The 14,349-nt window shown below is 37.6% G+C and overlaps 1 protein-coding gene across 6 annotated transcripts in view; it reads right to left on the minus strand.

The window, feature by feature from the left end:
* Window positions 1–14,349, minus strand: part of rufy2 (RUN and FYVE domain containing 2) — a 29,585-nt gene that overhangs the window by 11,792 nt on the left and 3,444 nt on the right. For 3 of the 6 annotated variants that reach the window (XM_032560941.1, XM_032560942.1, XM_032560944.1), the window contains exons 3-14: window positions 8,385–8,558; window positions 6,997–7,114; window positions 4,878–4,979; window positions 4,657–4,780; window positions 3,672–3,736; window positions 3,515–3,580; window positions 3,367–3,436; window positions 3,143–3,244; window positions 1,412–1,528; window positions 1,229–1,321; window positions 600–674; window positions 409–506 (exon numbers count right to left, since the gene is read on the minus strand). In XM_032560941.1, the coding sequence (XP_032416832.1) occupies window positions 409–506; window positions 600–674; window positions 1,229–1,321; window positions 1,412–1,528; window positions 3,143–3,244; window positions 3,367–3,436; window positions 3,515–3,580; window positions 3,672–3,736; window positions 4,657–4,780; window positions 4,878–4,979; window positions 6,997–7,114; window positions 8,385–8,558 (1,204 nt within the window). Of the gene's footprint in view, window positions 1–408; window positions 507–599; window positions 675–1,228; window positions 1,322–1,411; window positions 1,529–3,142; window positions 3,245–3,366; window positions 3,437–3,514; window positions 3,581–3,671; window positions 3,737–4,656; window positions 4,781–4,877; window positions 4,980–6,996; window positions 7,115–8,384; window positions 8,559–12,648; window positions 13,355–14,349 lie in introns of those variants that run through there. The other 3 variants (XR_004338978.1, XM_032560945.1, XM_032560940.1) reach the window with 2 other exon arrangements.

Consider the following 14,349-nt stretch of genomic DNA (forward strand, 5'->3'; position numbering starts at 1 on the left):
GGATGGAACCTTTAATGAATTAATTCAAAATATAGGTTAGATTTTTTCTGAATTTTACTTAGACCAATCCACTGTAATCTGATGAATCTTAATTTATTTTAAGGGTTTTTATTATACATCTTTATCCACATATGAAGGGTGCTGATACGATTTACTCAGAACAAAAGTAAGAAACACATTTTAATTTTATAAATCTCATATTTAGTGAGTCAAACGCCAGACTTTGAGGACCGGCGTCCGGCAACTTTTAGGTGTTTTTCAGCTTCAATAAAACTGAATCAAATGAGCAGGACTTTGAAGAACGTTGAGGAGTCAATTAATTAAGGCGTGTTAAACCAGGAACACTTCTTAAAGCCGCAGTACACCAGAGAGAACCAAATAATCGATGAAAGCAGCAGAAAGTCTCACCTCTGCTCCAGCTGCTTCATGGTGGCGGTGATCTGATTGGTCTTCTCCTCCAGGCGACTGATCACGTCGTTCTTCTTCTTCATCTCCTCATCAGACGACTAAACGGGAGACAAAGAGCTGCTTTCACACACAGGATCTATCGCTTCCTAAAGGAGGGGTGTGTGTGTGTGTGTGTGTGTGTGTGTGAATACCTGCATCTTCTGGTACATTTCTACATTGATGGCTTTCACCTCATCCAGCTGATGCCTCAGTCCAATCAGTGTGTCCTGTTCATAAAAAAAACATTTCCCATCTCCAATTATCAACAGTCACAATAAGCAGAGGACCAAAACATTTACTTAAGAGTAGAACTACTACAACATAGTAGTAGTACATTTACTACTACTACAACATATTTGTACTCAAGTAAGAGTACAGAAGTATTTCATAAAAAGTCTCCTCAAGTACTGAGTAACTGGTCAAATTATTAATCATTTAATATTTAAAAATTACATAACCAGACAGACAAAAATATGAAGTTATGTGGAATTTTTTGTATTTTCAGGGCAAAAATGACAATAATTCATATACAAAACAAAAATAATAAAATCAGGCAAAATAAATGTTTCCAAAGCAGTTTTTTTCAAAATAAAACTCATAAAACTTTAATAAAAACTGCAGGTGTGTCTTTGTTTTTGGTTTAAACATGTTTGTTTTTCATTCAGTGGGTAGAAAATCCAGACATTTTACTCAAGTAAAAGTAAAGAGTAGCAAAAATACTCTTAAAAGTATATTTTTTCAAAAAAGTTACTAAAGTGAATGTAACCAGTTACTATCCAACCTGTTTTTCATGAATGTCTTTCTCCAGAAGCTTCATGGCCAGCTCCATTTCCTGTTTCATGGACACCTGCGCGACCAGCTCGTTCTCCACATCCTGAGAGCACCGACAGGAAGAACATGTGACCTGCTGGTTAATTCACCTCACGCAAATTTAACGAGTCCATTACACGCAGCCCGGTCTGACCTGTCTGAGCTGGCACTCTTCTTTCAGCTGCCTCTGGGCCTCGTTGAACATCTCATCCAGACCCTGACGGGACTGCTTGTAGGTGTCCCGCTCCAGCGACGTGTCGCCCTGAGTCACCTGGAGGGATAACATCAGGATCCAGTCACACGGCTGGACAATGTGGCTCCAAAAGCAAAAATTATCCAGGCGGAGATTTGAAACTCAGGGCTCAACGGGTTAATTGCAAGAATATAGGCATAATATTAGCAGAATAAAGACACAATTTTACAAGAAGAAGTCATTTTAATGAGGAAAAAAATAAAATAATAATTAAAAAAACAATAGAAAACTATTTAAGAGCTTTGGTGCTGGTTAACAGATTCATGTTGCTTATTCTTAACAGCTTAAAATGATTCCAAAGAAATAAGATACAGTGAACCCTCGCTACACCACGATTCACCGTTCACGCTGCTTCAGAGTTGTTTGTGTAGTTTCTTTTTTCCTCAGTGCATTGTGTTCTGCGTCCTGATTGGCTAAACAGTCTCCGCGCTTCTTCTCTACCTGTGTGCCAATAACGTTACGGTAATATACATAATACAGCTTGGCAAATTTTGGCAAATATTTTTGTCCAGAAGAAAAAAAGAGCGACAACAACTACCGATAACTACAGTATGTTCTTCTCTCGATAAAACAAGCCTGCACCACAGGCTTCAGAAGAAAAAGACACTAGAGAGCGGAGTCAGGCCGCAGCGTCACAGTCAGAGGAACAGAGAAATAAGAAAGTCACAATTTGTCCTACTGTACTTTGTTTTTTTGTTCATAATCATTTTTTATTTTCTCCCGTTCTAATCCAATGACTCGGGTCGCGGTGGGGCGGCGCTGATCTCCACAATTCGGGCACTGGAATCCGCCTTCAGTTCGTTAAAATTATTATTTTACAGTACAGTAGTTATTTGTAAAAAAAAAAAAAAGTGAAACAGTGAAATACGAGAGTCACAATTTGTCCTACTGTACTTCGTATTGATGACTAAAATGATTATTTTACTGTAATTATTTGTAAGAAAGCGTTATATTTATTTTAAAAATGCTTGGGCCTGGGGCGTGCCGTGGTGGCGTAGCGGTTAGCACGACCCATTTGGAGGCCTTGAGTCCTCGACGCGGCCGGTCGCGGGTTCGACTCCCGGACCCGACGATATTTGCCGCATGTCTTCCCCCCTCTCCTTCCCCGTTTCCTGTCAGCCTACTATCATATAAGGGACACTAGAGCCCACAAAAAGACCCCCTGGAGGGTTAAGAAAAAAAAAAAATGCTTGGGCCTGAAAACAGGTTTTGTTCTTTGATTTCAATGTAGAGTATTTAATTTTGCTGTATAATAATTGTAAAAAAATAAAGGTAACTACTTCACGGATTTACTGTTTAAGCAATGGATGGATGATATGAACTTTAAATTTTAATAACAGTATTTTGTGGTACTTTCTGTAGTTTTTATTTTTATAATGTTAAAGACTTTATAAAATAAAATATGCAAAAATTGAGACTAAAAACAATTAAAAAATTTCCCCAAATCTGCCAGAGCCCAACAATCATAAACACCGATAAGACAAACAATATGTTTTATATTTTATTTCCATGTAAAGACCGATGGAGCAGCCTTATCAAGTGTTTTATCGGTACTGTAACCAGTTTGTGGTAAAAGCTACGACAGTTTTTCCTTTGGCTTCAGTTTAAGCCTGTAACAATATTTCGTTTTACCTCCAGATGATGTTGTGCCTTCATCAGAATCAGGTTGTTTTCGCTCCTCAGCTGCTGGTTTTCCTCCTGCAGTTTGATGATGTTGTTCTTGGCTATGGCTAGCTGCACGCACACACACACACACACACACACACCCACACACACACACACACCGTCACCGTGACAACGCTCACTCTGTCACTAATTTCTGGAGTTTACGTTTGCTGTTCTTTAGTATCCCTCACCTCCTCTATGAGTTTGGAGTTTGATTTCTCCAGCGAGTCGACTCTGCTGTGGAGACCGTGAACCGTGGAGCTAAAAAAGAAAAAAACATTTTAAAAATAACGCGACGCGTCGAAAACATATTTTTGATTGGAGAACCAAAGTCCTTACTTGAGCTGCCGATTCAGTTCTTCTACGTAGTTCTTCTGATCTAAGATGGATGCTATCTGGCTATTCCTGTTGCCATGGAAACAGAAAAAAAAAAGAAAGCCAGACTCGTGAGTCGGATGCGGAGGCTGCGTGAAGCGGCGACGGTGAGCGGCTGTACCTCTCCTCGCTCCTGTAGTCATCCATGTCGTTTTTCAAATACATGGAGAAGTCGATCACTCCGACCTGAAAGAAAGGAGGAGATCAAGAAGCAAATAGAAAATGATTACATGACTCACTTTACTCGGTTTATTAAAAAATAAACATTTGGATATTCTGTAGTTGAAATTCAGCTTTAATCAGATGAAATCTTACTGAATGCACTTATCTAAGGAGCATAAAACATGAGAAATTCAGAGCAGTGAAAGAATCCTCACGTCTTTTTAAATTGTTCTTACTTGCCGTCATATTTAGTCCCATTTACTCTGAGCTTATTACCGTATTTTCCGGACTATAAGGTGCACTTAAAAGGCTTTAATTTGCTCAAAAAATGATGCCTTACAAACCGGAACGCCTTACATATTGTTCTGGAGTAAAGTTTACATATGAAAAGATCGTTCATTAGCATTAGCGCCTTATAGAAAATACAGTAAATAATTCTTATATCTTAAATGCAAATTGTATACATGTTTTGTGTAGTTTTGGCTTATTTACTGCTCCTGTGCTCCTTCAGCAAAATGGCTTTTTTGAGTCTGTAAACTCCAGTTGAAATTTAACGGATTACTAAATTGATTATTTTAATTATTATTTCAGTCCCACTAATCTTTTTGTAAGCGTGCTATTTTCAGAGATAAAGGTAAATGGGTGGTGTAAAAATATTCATTTTACTGTTTGATGGATTTTTTTCTTATTTGTCAGGACATTATACATTTATTCATGTTACGTGCATTTTGCAAAACTTACATAGATTCTCTGAAATTTTTTTTAGAAACTTGAATCATCATACAGACATAATAATAGGAAAATAAAATAAATAAAAAATAAAAGCTAAAGTATTTCACCTATCTATTTAGTGTAGCCACATGATGGGTCCATTACGTCATTCTACACATTATGACGTTTTTAGGTCCTCCACTGGTTTGATGGCGTTTTAAAGCCACAGTTACCTGAGAGTCCAGGTCCTCTCCTTTCACACACAGGTTAGCGTCGATGACGTTCAGGCCCACCAGCAGGCCCACGATCACCGCCCCCTCCTCCTCCAGCATCAGCGCCGAATCCTCGTAAAAGTCGCTGAGGATGGACATTCGACAGATTCTCACCAGGAGCCTTTAACGAAGCGCCGCAGGTCAGAACGCAGGCGGCGGCGTTTTGTTTCTCCGGGTCGTACCTGAGCAGGTCTTTCCTAGTGATGAGGAGGCGCAGGTAGTCGGCCAGCCGCTTCTGCATGAGAGCCAGGCGGAGCCAGGCTCTGGCCCGGCCCAGAGGAGTCCTGCAGAACACAGAGGAGCTTCTCTCTGCTGACACTGAACAACAAACCTGACCAAACTTTATTCAGACACCAACATGAGAAAACTTAATTAATCTGACGATGAATTCTCTTTTTCTTTACATCTGCTGTTTATTCTGTATAATTATGTTATTATAGTTATTATTCAAATTCTCTAAAAAACTAATTTGTAGGTTTTCATTAGCTGTAAATAAATAATAAATAACTTACTTAAGTAGTTATTTATTCATTTAACTATTTATTATTTAATGAAATAATTAATATTTAAATAACTAAATATTAATTATGCAATTGTAAAATTAAATATTAATTTAAATAATTAGACAATTTTAAATAATTAATGTATTTAATAAAATTATAAAATATTTAAAAATAATTATTGAATTAAAAAAGTAATTTAATTTATCTAATAAAATAAATTCATTAAATAAATTTAATATCGTGTATTGCACACAATTATTTGTGTGTAATAATTCTATGTTAAATATTTTAATTTCTTTAACTGAGTTACTGAAACGTATAGAGAACTTTTCAATTGTATTACAATTTATGAAAATACAAACAGGTTATAGTTTTTCCAGGGTTTGTAAACTTCAAGCACTTTTCAAGGTAAAAATCAAACTATTCCAGCACCAAACTTTGGAGATAAAAAACAAAACAAACAGCTAAAAAAAGACCGTAATTCACTATTATGTATGTGGATTATTACTGTTCTTGTCATATGTTGTGACAGTTTTCTGCATCCTGCAGCAGAGGCAAGGAAAACTCAGATGTAACAAATAGTTTTAGAAATGTCTCTCACACAGCCTGAGCAGCTGACTGGTGTGAGAACACGAACAAAAACAACTTCAGTAACGTTTAACTACACAGCAGCCTTCAATTTAATCACACAGATCAATAACACAATGAGCCATTAGGAATAATGAATATTCAAAATAACATTTAAAAAATCTCCTTGTAATTTTATTTGGAAGTTAGCAAATAGAAATAATTTTGATGATTCTATTCTAAATCGAGAAAAATTTAGTCTGATTTAACTCCAGATATTAGAAGTATGAAAATATCTGGTTTTCCAAATTTAAGCTTTTAATCCAACGTTAGATTGACATCATTACAAAACCACAGTCTGAATATCAGCGACTTCATGCAGAATTCAAACTCTGGAGACATCAAACTGAAATTCAAGTATTTTCAAAGATTTAAAGCGCTTGTGTTTAATTTTTTTGTGTTTGTAGTTTTCACAGAACCGTTCTAAAGTGTGCGAAGCTTTTCGTTCTGTGCGACTCAGCACCACCAAAAGGAAACGGACCGGGCCTCCAGCAGACAAACGCACAAAGGTTTCTCATTTTTCTGATCAGAGAAACAACAAATATTTCTCACTTGGTTCCTGTCTGCAGAACCATCCTGTCTGCAGAACCATACTGTCTGCAGAACCCTTGGCGTCAAATCATTTTCATTTTGGGCTCTTAAAGCGCCAGAATGTATTGATAAGACCATTAAACTGTTAAAGTATCAATAAATAACTGTTTGTTTCAGCATTCCATTAAAATTAAATAATACTGAACACCTCAGAATCAGAAGAAATTTGGAGATTTGTTGATTTGTGAAAAACTGGAAAGACTTATTGATGTAATCTGGAGTCTAGAGGGCCACATAAAAAGCTACAGGGGGCCAGATTTGGCCCCCGGGCCTTAAGTTTGACACATGTTTTCTATGTCTTTCTCCTTTGTAGAAACTAGCAGTCACTTAAAGCTCACAAAGGTTTCACCATCTACCTGATGGTGGTGCATGTATGTATTTATTTATTGTGTGACTGTATAAAAGAGTAGCAGGGAAAGGAAGAAGTGAAGCTGAAAGTCGAAGTGAAAGTAAACAACACAGGTACTTCCCTGAGCCGGATCAGGTCACAGTGTCATGTTACTTCTGTTTGTGAGCCGTTAATTGTCGCAGATTAGCAGTGAGTTTAAACAAGCGTGTGGGGGAGGAATTTAATCCTTACTTGAGGCCGGGAAGGTCTCGAACAGAGGCAGAGATCTCTGACGCTTCTGGACACAGCTTCTCCACCAGCTCCAGAGGACCCCACAGAGACTTGCTGAAACCCAGGAAGGACTTCTTCACTGGGAAAGCAAAGAGAAATAAACGAATGAGAGGAAACTCTGCTAGGGAGGGTAGATAAGTCCAGGGATTCCCAAACATTTCCATGCCGAACGCCATTAGCTTCTAGTCAGGAAGACCCTTTTAAGACCCACAGACAATAGACACACAACGTAAACTGTTAGAATTTATTTTCCCACCATTCAGTAGGGCTGGAAGAAATGGCTGAAAAATGTATCAAAATATAAGCATTTCAAATCAATAACTATTGATTAGTTTTCTGTTTCATAACTTTTCCTGTTTTATCCACAGTTTTCACTCCACACCGTTGTTTTATTTTTATTTTTAAGCAGTTATGAAGCACAGTGGTGAAACCTTAAACTGCAGCTGCGCCAGTTACTCAGCAGGTTGTTGCTAGGTAACCAAAGAATGAGTGAGCTAGTTGTTGCTAGGTAACCAAAGAGTGAGAGAGCTAGTTGTTGCTAGGTAACCAAAGAGTGAGAGAGCTAGTTGTTGCTAGGTAACCAAAGAGTGAGAGAGCTAGTTGTTGCTAGGTAACCAAAGAGTGAGAGAGCTAGTTGATTCCACCAACTTTGCTTACTTGGCTGTGAGATGTTAAGCGGCTAAAGTCTTTCCTCTGCCTAAATCTCCCAGAATGCTGTGCGGTGCTGAATCAATGTTCTGTAAAATTACTGATTATTCCATCAGACATATTATCCATCGATACTGATCACTTGTCTATCGTGTTATTGATTTATTGTCCAGCCTTTCTGGTTGGTAATTATTCATTTCGTTTAATTCTGCCTCATACTTTGTGATTTTAGTTTGCCATGAGTTCTGTTTAAGAAAATATTATCAGGTGTGTCATGACTTCTGTTCATGTCATAATATACACTCAATGATAAGAATTTTCACCACAATCCACTGTTTTTATTATAAAAAATGTGTAATATTTTAAATTAATCACAGATCAAACTTTATTTTATCCCCACTTAGGGCTTCTTCTTGTCAAAAACATGTCAATTTTGCACTTGCTATGCTAGTTTAAGGAGCAAAGCAGCAATTTGACTGGCAGTCGATGAGAAACATAAGAATGGCAAAAAACATTTACTTAATTTAAATTAATAATCATTTATTATTGATTGAAAAAGCAATTAAATGTTCTAGAGAATGTACATAATATTTTTTTTTCTTGCCTTCCCTCCGACGTTCTGAGACTAATCCCGTTTGAAAAACCGCGGCCTCGCCCGCACAAACAGATCCGAGTCTCCGTACTGCTGCTGCCTGGCTCACCTCGGAGGCCGTGCTTCAGACAGTGCTCCATGACCACGAAGAACTGCTGCAGAGGCGGGTAGTCCGAGTCCAGCGTCCGGCCGAAGCTCAAAGCCGACTCGATCAGGCCTTTGATGCTGAGCTTCGCCATGTTCAGCAGGTTGGCTCGCTCCATGGCCATCGGGTCACGCATCGCTGTGGAGAAAACGAGCCGCAGTTTAAATACAGCTCTAGAAAAACTAAGAGTCCACTGCACTGAGCCCCACTGAAAACCTCTTGGTTATTCCACCAAATATTGGTTTCTGATCTCTTCCTGAGTTAAAACATCAGAAAGCTCTGCATCTGTTTTGTTATATTGACCATTTCTCATTTTCTGCAAATAAAAACTAAATTTTTGCTTTGAATCGTTGTCAGTAGTTCATAGAATAAAAGAACAATGTTCATTTTACTCAAACATAAACCTAAAGAGTAGAATCAGAGAAACTCATCATTTTAAGTGGTCTCTTAATTTGCTCCAGAGCTGCATGTTGGGTTACACTTTACTGCTCAAAAAGTACCAAGTTTGGCTTTTTTATCAAAGTATACCAAGATCCAGAGGTGGGTAGAGCACCTAAAAACTGGAATCAAGTAACAGTAGAACTGCTTTAACATATGTTTACTCAAGTAAGAGAAAAAAGTAGCCATCCAAGAAATTACTCAAGTAACAGTAAAAAAAGTATTTGGTAAAAAAAAGAAAGAAAAAGTCAACTGAAGTACTGAGTAACTAATCTAATTATCAATCATTTAGTACTTAAATATTACATGATAATATTGGCCAAAATATAAAGTTAAGTGGAAATGTTGGTATTTTAAGGACAAAAATGACAATTTATGTAAGTAACAAAAAAAAAATACGGCAAATAAATTTTTTCCAAATCAGTTTCTTTCAATATAAAACTCATGAATTTTTAATAAAAACTGCAGGTGTGTGTCTGGTGAATTTCTGGTTTAAACATGTTTGTTTTTCATTCAGTGGGTAGAAAATCCAGACATTTTACTCAAGAGTAGAGATACTTGATCAAATTTAACTGAAGTAAAGGTAAAAAGTAAAGTGTAGTAAAAATACTTCTAAAAATACATTCCTACAAAGAAGTAACTCATGTAAATGTAACTAGTTACTGCACAATTCTGCCAAGATCTAAAAACTGAACATTTTGAAAATGTTAAAAATATTTAATATTTACTTAGTGAGATACCAGAGAAAGATTAGGACTGTGCTGCCCCTCCCCTACTTACTGCTGCACACTCATCCAAGCTGTTTGCTTCAGACTCTGGGACTGAATGAATTTATACTCAACAAAAAAACTGCAGATTTATTTACTGAAAGTGTGTTTATGACACTGTAAGAGAATATCCTGAACTGCCCTTTAAAAACCCACCATCATTTCCTGTCCCAGTTTGAGGAAACATTTATGTAACGTTTTGATCAACAGCATGATGATTTTGTTTTCCAGTGAAGCAAACCCTCAGGGCTTCACCGCAGAAACACAAAACCCTGCCAAGTATTTTTGCTCTAGTTTCTAGTGCAAGCATTTTAATACACTGTTAGCTTAAAATTTTAGCTTCTAATATGGGAAAAATGTTTTGTTCCACTGGCAGATTGTTACATTTATAACTGCAAGCATCTCATAAATATTAAGGAAGTATTGACTAACAACAAAAAGCTTTTTATAAGTTACTTTTGTCTTATTTCAAGTGTTCTGAGATATCTGAACTGGAAATTAGATCAAAGATACTTGGTAAGATTTTGTGATTTGCAGTGCGGACATTGTGGTGCGCTTTTAAACGCTCCACACGTGAAAATGCGAGTTAATGTGTAGCTAAACACACCAGAGGACAGAGCAAAGTCAGGAGACGCCGTCGCAGCAACAAGTTGGCCTGCAGGCAGAAAGGCAGTGATTTCTTAGACGGAAAAATGATCAGCGGTCAGAACAGAGAAGCTGCTGGGAGTTTTGGGCACAAACACTTAAACTAACATGAATTTATGGAAACAACATTCATACATGTACAGCTGCAGCTGAAATGGCAAGATTTAGATCAACGTTTATACATAAACACAACAACAAGTAAAGGGTCTGGACTTTAAAACTGGTGTTCGCCCTCCAGTCTCACTGAGCCTGAGCTGTTTAGCAAGGAAGAACGGGCATAAAAAATGTCATTACTAGATCTGCAAAGACTTGTAGCTGGAATTAAAACAAACAAAAAGAGAAGTCAAAAGCCATGATATTCCCCCCTTTTCATTTCAAGGTTAGGCACTACTTTGTGTTAGTCTGTCAAATAAAACTTCAACAAAATACACTGAAGAAATTACTACTTCCTCAAAGTACTGTCTGCAACTCATTGGTCTTAAATAAAAGGAAATTTTAATTCAGCAATAAATCAATTAATTGCATGATAACTTAAAATGAGGTCAATAATTTTCATTTGCATGGGTTATTGTTTCTCTTCTTTCCAAGAAATGCAGGGTTTCCCCCAGTGTATTATAAGCCTGGCGGGCCACCAGGCTTCATTTGGGCCCCCACCAGGCTTAACATTGATTATTTTTTTAAGATTTTTTAAATGTTTGCATTTATAAGATTTTATAGTTTGTGTTCTGGTATTAATCTTCCAATAACACATAATTATCAAGTGATATTTTCAAATTTCCTGTCAACTTTAAACATTTTTTAGCTCAAAAACACGTTGGGCCGCTGGATGAATGACTGGTGAGCGCCGCAACCACCAGGCTGAGCAGGTTTTCTGGGCAAAACCTTTAAATGGATGACAAAAGGCTTCAGCCTGGTGCATTTCTCTCTACTAGACCCTTTTCTGAAGGATAATTTTGTATGCAGATGCTTCAGTTTTATTTACTGTTTCTGTTGTGTTGTTGATTCATTTTGATACAAAATAAATTAAAAAATAGATTTTTATCAACGCAATTTGATTTGGTTCATTTTGAAAGCAAGTTTGTGGTGAAGATGGCGACAGCCAGCAGGTTAAATTTAGCTCAGAGTGAGAGGTGCTGCTGCTGCTGCTGCTGAGTGAGCAGTAGTTATCGGTGTTTGTAGTTTAAACAGCTGAATGACACAGCGTGAAGTGTGTTAACCCCAAGAAACGGCATTTCTGAATGCATCATGTGAAGCCTCGAGCAGGAAGCATGAGACCAGCACTGATGTGTGAAACATCAATTGGTCTGTGGTGGTACTGGCCAGACACAGGAAATATGCAAGTTAAGCGGCTGCTTATGGTCCCCCACATCACCAGGGGGCCCCCAAGAGCACCAAGCTGGCATGGTAAAAATATATATGTATTTAAAATAATATTGAATTATACAAACTGAATGCTATTAAACATGGAAAACATTTTCTGTATTGCTTTTATAGTTGTTATGCAAATAATGGTTAATATCTTCCTGCTGCCAAAGTTGGGGAAATATAAGGTTTCAAAGTTGTTAACTTGCTTAATATCAGTTTCATATTTATCAGCTGATGTTACTTTCCAATAGTTAAAATAATATGGCAAACTTAAATACCAGCCTGAATTTCAAAATTCAAATATTTTTATTTTAGTTTGTTACTCTAGTAAGGTTAAAATCAATAACCATAATTACACTGGCATGATGTAAGCTAATTAAAAATCATGCTAGTAACAGTAGAGAAGTTATATGGGGTCTAAATCCTCGTAAAAGCTTGCGGCAGGGCAGCGCACACGGTAAAAAGCTCGCAGAGTTCAATTGATTTGTTTGGATCAGACAGATCCAACTAACTGATGAACCAGCGCAGATGCAGATTTCTCTGCAGATGCAGACCAGGATAAATTTGTGAGGCTGTGCGTTGAGACTCGAGCGGGTAAAGTGCTCGTAATTAAAGTAGAGTCGTTTAATTTCATTTATTATATGTTATTGGGGCCACAGTCAGTGGTTTTTGTCGCTACGGAGAAAAAGTTAGATGTGTTCATCTGGTTTATGTGATGGGATTCACAGTTCAACTAGGTGAATATTAACTAAACCGCATAAAAATTGCATCTGAATAACCTATGTTAATGTGATTATAACAACGGGTAAAAATAGTACATGGCAGATATGCTGTCAGTCAAAATGACGGACAACAAAAATGTCTACCAAGACCTCTGATGGGGCCCCAAATTAAAATCTGCTCAGGGCCCCAAAAAGGCTTGGGTCGGCCCTGGTGATGATGAAAAACTAGACAGCAGGAGAGAGAGAGGTGCCACAATTTCATTTAGCACAGCCCCATAATGCATACTGTACCTTGGACAGTCCAGTCACCAGGAAGGGAAGTCCTGTGTTCCGACACTTTTGGAAGGACGTGAATGCTTCCTGAAATGGTCTCTGATGCTTTCCTGGCTAAAGCGAAGATAGGAGCCTGCCATCGCCCCTCTCCCACACCACCTCCTCCTCCACCTCTCCCTGTGCTGCTGCTGCTGCTCGCCTTGTCCCCTGCACCTGATTTCTCCTCCTGCAGCCTGAGGATCCCGAACACCTGGCCTTTCTCCTTGCTGCTGTCCGCCTCGGACAGAACCAGGTCGTGCTCCGCCGCAGCAGCAGATGCCATGTTCAAGGGAATATTATCAAAGCTAGCTGAGCTCCGTGATGTAAAAAACACACTAAATTATCCAGCTTCTTCACTTAGTTAGCTAGCGATTTAGGTGAGCATAGCAATAAAATGTCCGGGATCCCACCGGTTAAATGACGACATTGGTTTAAAGAAAATTAAAAATTAAAAAAAAAATCTGCTGTCCACAAAAGTCAAATAACACCGAGTTTACCTACATGATGACCGCTAAAACCTGCTGTTACGGCGCAGCAAACAGGTTCGCACAAAAGGTTTCTTTTCCGTACATCTCGGAGGTGTACAGATTTGTTTACAGCCAGCTAACCAAACCGACAGTTGGCGTCTCCCCGGTCCAGCAGCTGCGCCCTGTGAGGAGGCGGCGTCAGGAGGCCCACGAAGCTCACAAAAGGCAGCGAGCGGCACTACGTCATTATTTACAGGCTGCCGCCGAGCTGCTGCCCCCTGCTGCCGGAGGTGGGAACTGCAGGGAGGGCGCTACTTCAACCTGAAGCTTTCACATATGAATTATTAAAACTTCACTCAGGTTTTACTCCGTAGGGTTTTCAATCAACTTCAGGTATTAAAAATATAATTTCTTTAGTTAGAAACATAGACCTTACAAAGGGTTTTCAGCACGTACTTTCCCAAAAAGATTTAATATACATAGCAACTACAGTATATAGACATAAAAAAGACACTTCCCTCACTGTCTTCTACTACAATCAGATTTCTCTTGTTTTAAATAATTTAAAACTACTCGAAAATATTCTGGAATATTTTGGTCCAATATTTTTTTTAACATTTTTCAAATCACATATATGTGATTTTAAAGTGTTTAAAGTTGAAATGTGAAAATATGACTTGGTAATTTTGTGTTATTGGAGGACATTATCAACAATGCCTAAACTTTGTTGCATTTCTAAGACTAATAGGTCTTAACAAGTCTTAAAATGTGCTATAAAATTTTTAAAAAAATGCTATATAGCCAATAACTAGCGTTTTTTTTAAGACTATGAAGCCTTAAAAATATTCAAACATTAAAAAAATACAATTATACATGTATACATAATCTAAAATGTGCTAGAGTGCAAAATTGCACAGTGGCAGCAAACATATGTTACCACCTGGTGTGACATTTGTTGTTAGAAATTATTATGCCATTATAAATACAAATATAAGAAACTATGTACACGACCCCTTCTAAATTACAGGGTAAATTATTAATAATAGCAGAAATTATGGGTGATCATTGCTTGACTCTTCATCATGTCTTGGTATTTTACACCATAAAAATATAAAAAACAATTATGAAACAAGAAATAAACATTACATTTTGTCAAATTCCATCATCGAAATCATTAAGCTAATATACATTAACTATTCTGATTAATGTTCCA

This window comes from Xiphophorus hellerii, chromosome 4 (assembly GCF_003331165.1).
Source record: "Xiphophorus hellerii strain 12219 chromosome 4, Xiphophorus_hellerii-4.1, whole genome shotgun sequence".
Taxonomy (NCBI): Eukaryota; Metazoa; Chordata; class Actinopteri; order Cyprinodontiformes; family Poeciliidae; genus Xiphophorus; species Xiphophorus hellerii.